The sequence below is a fragment of the Opisthorchis viverrini genome (genome assembly GCF_000715545.1).
Source record: "Opisthorchis viverrini unplaced genomic scaffold opera_v5_96, whole genome shotgun sequence".
NCBI lineage: Eukaryota > Metazoa > Platyhelminthes > Trematoda > Opisthorchiida > Opisthorchiidae > Opisthorchis > Opisthorchis viverrini.
In genome coordinates, this window is record NW_008751749.1 from 109,235 (window position 1) to 116,047 (window position 6,813).

A 6,813-nucleotide genomic window follows, 5' to 3' on the forward strand; every position below is an offset into this window, starting at 1 on the left:
GATAGTTGGCTTAATGAGAACTCTCAGGTAACAATGACGCAACTATTCTCCGTCCTTTTGGTGGACTATTTTTCCCCAGCCATGTGCTGTTACTGTCCCCGACAACCTGATGAAATTATCAGAATATGTAACCCGGAGCAGTGGGGAGCTACGTTGCCCCACGGAGAGTAATTAGCCTTGAATGTAATCTACCTATGGTTCAGCAGATATCTGTGGTATCATGTTGGTCAGACAAACGACGGAACAAGGCATTCCTGCTCACCAGAACAACTCTTACATGACTCAGGATACTGCGTTCATTTTTTGGAAAACTTTGGGAAGCAGTCTATGGATTTATTGCTGAGCAACGCTTTCCTTTTTGCTGCGTTGACTATGTTACGAGGTTTCATCGAAATTTGAGGCGACTTGGGGAAAACCAGTCAGTCATCTCAGGCTGTGGGAGATAACTCTTCAGCCTTAGCTGTCGTAAGATTATTTTTCTTGCGCTGCCTTCATGAAGAAGAAGGAGCGTTCAGCTGTAGCACCCTTCCGGTGTCTAACTGCCACGCCACCCGAAGGGAGCACGAGGGCTGGGATACTGCCAGGTTGCCCAAGCCTAGACAGAGGAAGTCAAGAGGCGGAGGTCGGATTCGAACCACGAACCTTCCAGTCAGTAAATATGCGCTCTAACCACTTGGGCCATCTCGCTGCCTTCATGACTTTTAGGCTCTCAGACCTTCAAACATAATACATTGCACGATGATTGTCAACCGTAACAAATGATTAGTTATCGAAAAAGTTTGGGTACAATCTACCAACAATCCGCCGATGACTGTTCACTCGGTCTCAAGTATTTTTTACCTGATTGGAATGATTAGTTACTTTTAAAATAAAGTTTAGCACAGAAACCATGTGAACTTTGACTGATGGAACAATGCATTCACTCCAGGAGGTGAGGTGAACTCAGTCGAGAGTTTGTTTTAGTTTGAACAATATTTGTCATGTCACAGTCAGCCTCTTTGTGTTTCCTGACCCCAAATCTGTGCGACTGCGTGACCTTCACGCCCTCCCCCCCAATTGGTTCCATTTTAGTTCCCGTTGGAGCTGTCATTGCAATGGTCATCGGGATCATCCTGTTCGCGCTCCTCATCCTTTTCTGCATTTGCAAACGATGTGTTTTCAAACGACGTAAAAAGGATCGTGGAGGAAAGAAGGGAAAGGCCGACATGCGGAATGTCCAATTATTGGGAAAGGGACTGGGAAAAGACAAGGTTTGTGAGAGATAACTGATTTCTGATGCTTTTGCTATCCACATGTAACTGATGATATCGGGCAATTCTAATGATGCATTTTTGCAAGGATGGCTGTTTGGCTTTACAGAACAAGCCTAGAATAAGCCCCCCCCCGGAACATGCATATTTACTGCTTCGCTTCCAGCGGTTTTTTAGACGCAATCTTTAAAAATTGGAACATACACAGAACTTGTTTCTTTTCTGGAATCAACATAGTATTTACTATCAGACCGATTCCAAACGGGTGGAACTTTTCAAGTGAAGCTTTGAAAGTCGCGGTTTTGAACAACAACGCGTCTATTCTGAAACCAATGACTTTTCACAGATACCGGCGGAATTTGCAACAAATGCCAATCACATAGTTAAAAGACTAAACTTGGGTAGTCCTTTTGACCTTGATCGGAGCGCCGGTTCTGTTTCGATGCAAGGTTGATAGGATTTTGAACAGGAAAACGCTACAGTTACCTGGTAACAGCACCGCCATTTTTACTTAGGTAATAGAGGGAGGAATATATTGATGACAATGGTTTTGAGCAGAACACTTATGCTGTGTTTGTGAACACAGCGATTTTGCGTTTTCTAAAGCGTTCCGATGAGCTGTCGTAGTGCTGCAGCTCCAACTACACGCGATGCCAAACTGTAAACGTCAGCAGCCGTCCTGTTCAGGAAAGACAAGCTAGACTGAGAAAATATCACTGATGGGAGCAACCATCGACATTTCTCAAGTATGATACGCAACAGCGGACAAACAGTCGGATGAATATGGTCTCGACAGAGGACGAAAACCTCCGATTGCAGCGCTTGTCACATCATGTTCATTGTTAAACGGGTGTGTTAGGTCACACAGGGACCCAGCAAACTCAAAATTAGCATCAGCCAGAGGGGAGCTTAATTTGTTGAATGAAGTCGAAAATATCGGATGCATGTGTGCAGACAAACACGTGTGTTATATTATGTCTTCAACACAAAACAGCGAAAATTCGTACACATTTGCAATCTCTAATTTCTACGACCTGTTGGACTCGGTGAGTTCACGTTTGTCCTCTTGTTGGCGCCAGATGCTTTTTCCAAACGTTCGTGTTTCTGTTTCTCCTCAGTTTAAACACACGGCAGATTAATAACTACAAAAATGATAATTGTACCACAAGACCCGGTAGTTAGTTATGAACTTTCGTTGTAGTTTCATGGCTTATGACAAATGAATGCTCGCTCACTTAGAAACTTTTTGGTGGTTGAGGAGTAATCTACTCAAGATCTCACAATTCAGGAACAAACACCTGCAAACAGGACTGTCGTTTCACTTGAACGAAGAGAAAACAATGGCACACGAGGGAAAAATCTATCCGTGGCATTTATCACATTTGTTTCAGTTCCTTGTCGAGGGACTCAGTTTATCTGCATCGTCTCATCTGTGTTTCAACGTTGGGCCGGCAGAAATTATTGGAACATTATCCGAGTATGCTTAGCTGTATTCTGTTTCGCAGCCATTTTGAAGATCATGAATGAACACTGACTTCTCCGAAAGATGGGGTGATGTTCCGCGGGAATCCTGGCTTTAACCAGATAAGGATGCCACAACTTGACGGTTTCTTACTGCGGATCGTTCGTTGAGGGTCCCTTTTTTTAAATATCACAGCCAACAAGACATCATCGTTGACAGACCCACAGTTTGTAAACAGACGGTTTACAGTGTCTGTCTTGCTGGTGAGATACCAAGGAAAGCGGCCAGGCTATCTTGGAAGAACAGTTGATGAGGTGCCTGATAACTCGTGTTTTGGGAAAAATCTTTTATCGTCTTAGAGAAAAAAATGTGCATACAAATATTCCCACATTTGTATCCCAGAGGTAACACGGTGCAGTTGTTTTAACAATGCACGAAGCGCTTATTAGAGAACCGCTGATCAGCCGCTCAAACGGTTATGCGTTCAAACTGCCGGCCAGGAGGTCGCGGGGTTCGAGAATCTCCGGAGTTCTGTGAGATGTGCACTGATGATGGTTCCCAGAAAGCGACCATAGATTGCTTCCCCGATTTTCAGCGTCAAAAAGCTTCACTTACAGGACGAAAACTCCACAAAAAATTCCCCAAATCTCCTCACGCTACCAACAAATCTTGCAGAAAATTTCAAACAGGCTTTCGCTGATCATCCCTTCGTCAGTGTCACTTTTTATATCTATTTTCCAAACCACTAGCCCTAGTTTCTTGTCAGCGGCAAAAAAGTCCAAATGGGAAGGTGGTTCACGCAGACTATCGTTGGAGTCGATCACTCGACTCCATTGTATTTCTTGGTTTCTTCAGCGGATTCCACATGCGTTGATGTGGCTAAGTTATACTTCCTGTGCTTGACAGAAGAACGAATGTTCTAGGTATGATTATTCCTACCATAGGCAAAATGAATCAAGGTCGTTTAGGGAAAAGTGCTCTGGATAAAGGACTACCAGTAGCTGGTGTATAGAATTTCCTACGGAGCACCTGACCACACAAGGGTAAAAGTTACTGGACTTATCAGATGTATTGATCCGTTTGTCAAACTAGTATGTTGGTGTGACAGAACATGATTTGAATTCGGCCGGTCACGTGGCTTTCAAAGCTAGGGGAACAAGTTCCAAACTTCAATAGGGACGTGAAATAATAACATGCAAGATTTTCAAATATAAAACCGAATGATGCGAACGGAAGACAGGTGAACTCAAGTTTTGGAAAAGAGTGCAATAAAGTATATTAAACATTCAGCTGTAGCACCCTTCCGGTGCCTAGCTCCTAAGCTACCCAAAGGAACCACGAGGGCTGGGATACTGCCAGGTTGCACAAGCCTAGAGAGGGGAAGTCGAGAGGCAAAGGTCGGGGGTTCGAACCACGGACCTTCCGGTCAGTAAATTCGCACTCTTACCACTGGCTCAACCCGTGTGCGCAAAGGTTATCTGGTTTATTTGTACAAGGATAGGCCCTCTTTACACAGATCCACATAAACTTCAAGTATTTTTAGACTAGCATTGCTTGTTTCCGGATAAGGTTCTCTCGGGTAAGGTGGGATCAAACCATGGTGGAAAAACCTCTACGAGAAGAATAATCACATGACCACAAAATCATTGTAATGCGATGAATAAAACGCAGCACAGGGAGGGAGCTTGGGCACCGGACCACATACTACTCGTATGCTCCATCAGTAGTATAAGTCATCCAGATATTTCCAATTCCGATGTTCCATTTGCCTTAGTTGGGCAGGCCTCAGCAGCTGGTCGATTCGACACCTCTTCGGCTGTGTCGTGCTATTCTTCGATTCTCGACCGTCCTGAATTGTATAGGCATTCTTTCGATCATCGATAACGACGGTGCATGCTCATCACATACTCACACGAGCTGATAACGAAGCCACGTATGCCTCAACCATGATTTTGAGAACCATCCAGTTACAGCTCTGCCCTTTCTAACTAGCTTTAAGAACTATCGCGCAACTAGCTATGACATTAATTGCACACAATTTAGCCAGTGCACACTGAGTGGTTGACCCCGGCGTCTCTTAGCCTTCACGTGGCTCAGCGTGGTCAATCATGTTTAGCCTAAGTGGCTACAACGACATCCACCACTCGGTATGCATACACTGCCAATTTGTGTAAGGATTTGCGTGTCCAGTTAAACCAAGGCTCACCAGATAAGAAATTGGAAACCGGTGTGATGTGGACTGAGCCTCATATGAAGCTACGTGAATAGTGGAGAGGAAGAAAACCGCATCCTTTCAGATTGTTTAGTTTGTTATGTGGATTCTCGAAGGGCGAGAAGTTCTCTACACTGGTTTGAATGCTCTTCGGAGAAATCGCCAAATTCCTCACATACTGGTGTAGTCTGGCACTCTGAGAGTAGTCCCGGTTCACGGCAGTAAAGTATCGGCGTTGAACACTGGTGTCGTTTTGTCAATGCCGATGACGATCAAGAATCCCTTCCTACTCAACTAAGAGGACCACTTCCCTTTAGCGGCAAGTATTTTTATTCATTTTCTAGCCTGCTCATAGAAGTATCACGATCTTACTAAATTCATATTTAACTCCCAACTGTCTTTCTTAACATACTTTCTTTTACAGAACCTATAGATATCTCGCTCAGCAAGCTTTCTTAACCTCTCCTTACTCTAAATCTTTTTGTAGTCACATAGATGGTAATGTGTGTGTGTGGGGGGGAAGCTGAAACCTGCTTTTTTCAATGTAAGCTTCTATTGTCGACCTTTAGTTTTCATAGTCAGAAACGAACTTCCTGGGTCCATAAAACGATGTGAAAGTTACCCATCTTATGAAACGTTTTTTTCCTATACATTGATTAGTAGCGAGCATTTATGCCAAGCACTATTGTAACAGTGGTACTACTGATGGGGGCATGTGAGTAGTATGTTTTCTTGTACACCCGCTTCGCGTCTCCTGAAAAGTGAGATCTACTGCGGAATTTGTGGAGTCGCATTCGCTTGCATTTGAGCAATAGTCAATGAATATCCAGGAAAGTTCAGGAAGACGCATTCAAGGAGAAAATGGATATTCAGTTTTGTAAACAGGATGCATATGAGAGCTTTGCTTTTCTATCCAATAGTCTGTAACTGTTCACTTGGCGTTTTCCAATAAATAGCTCCGCAGCGAATACCTTCTTCCCCTCACTGGATGAATAACCTCTAGTCTCGTTTTTGAACTTCCACTCAAGCGAAATGCATTCGTTTTCAAACAAATTTGGTTTTGCGGGCGACTCACCTGGAGCCCAGCTGAATCTCGCGTTTATGATGTTTTTAGAACATTAGGTTGACGGAAACTCGGGGACTGCATCCACTTGTTCAGCCCAAAGAAGGTCGAAACCGGTCATGGGCTGTCGAAGAATTTTCAGCAACCAAATGGGTAGTGTATCAGGTCTTTACACCCAAGATTTTCTCGTGTAAATCGCTTTTCAACAAGACACTAGTCTGAGCAGTACCAGGCTAAGTTGCTGCATAATAAACGTCACCCAGTAAGCGAAAAACGTTCCGTCTTCGAGTGAAACGCATAAGAGATCAATTTCAGTATCCCAAAGATTCATTCAGAATATCAGTTAACTTACTTAAGATAACATTTTGAGCAGTTACGTAACCAGATGTATTGCTCAAAACAATCGATCGATTAGCCGATCTAAACCCAGTTTCAACTTTTAAGCAAGTAAGGTAGTGGCCTCAAATCGAAGATTTCTCGAACAGACAAAAGCATTATTGAATAATCGGATGCCGTACAGAGAAAACGTTTTTTTGTGTTTGCAGGATGACTTGGAAGAGCTTGAAACACACATGGAAGACAACGAGGGCGCAGAGGAAAAAGAAGAGGTTCATCTGGGAAAACTCCAGTACTCCATCGACTACGATTTTAGCCAAGGCGTGGTATGTTCAGATTTCGATTTTTCCGTGATTTGGCTTTTAATTCTATGGATCTTCTGTTCTACTATACATTTTCTTAACTACTGATGGTTTGAAGGAAAAAGGAGGGAGCCACAAAGATGTATGGAAATTTTTGAATCCATTCAAACAATGGTTCTACCTCACGT

The 6,813-nt window shown here is 43.5% G+C and overlaps 1 protein-coding gene across 1 annotated transcript in view; it reads left to right on the forward strand.

The window, feature by feature from the left end:
• The window catches only part of T265_05114 (hypothetical protein), a gene marked incomplete at both ends in the record, with an annotated part of 56,075 nt that overhangs the window by 33,349 nt on the left and 15,913 nt on the right, over window positions 1-6,813 (forward strand). Inside the window, 2 exons of the mRNA XM_009170038.1 lie at window positions 1,072-1,250; window positions 6,533-6,673. Of these exons, the coding sequence (XP_009168302.1) occupies window positions 1,072-1,250; window positions 6,533-6,673 (320 nt within the window). The remainder of the gene's footprint in view (window positions 1-1,071; window positions 1,251-6,532; window positions 6,674-6,813) is intronic.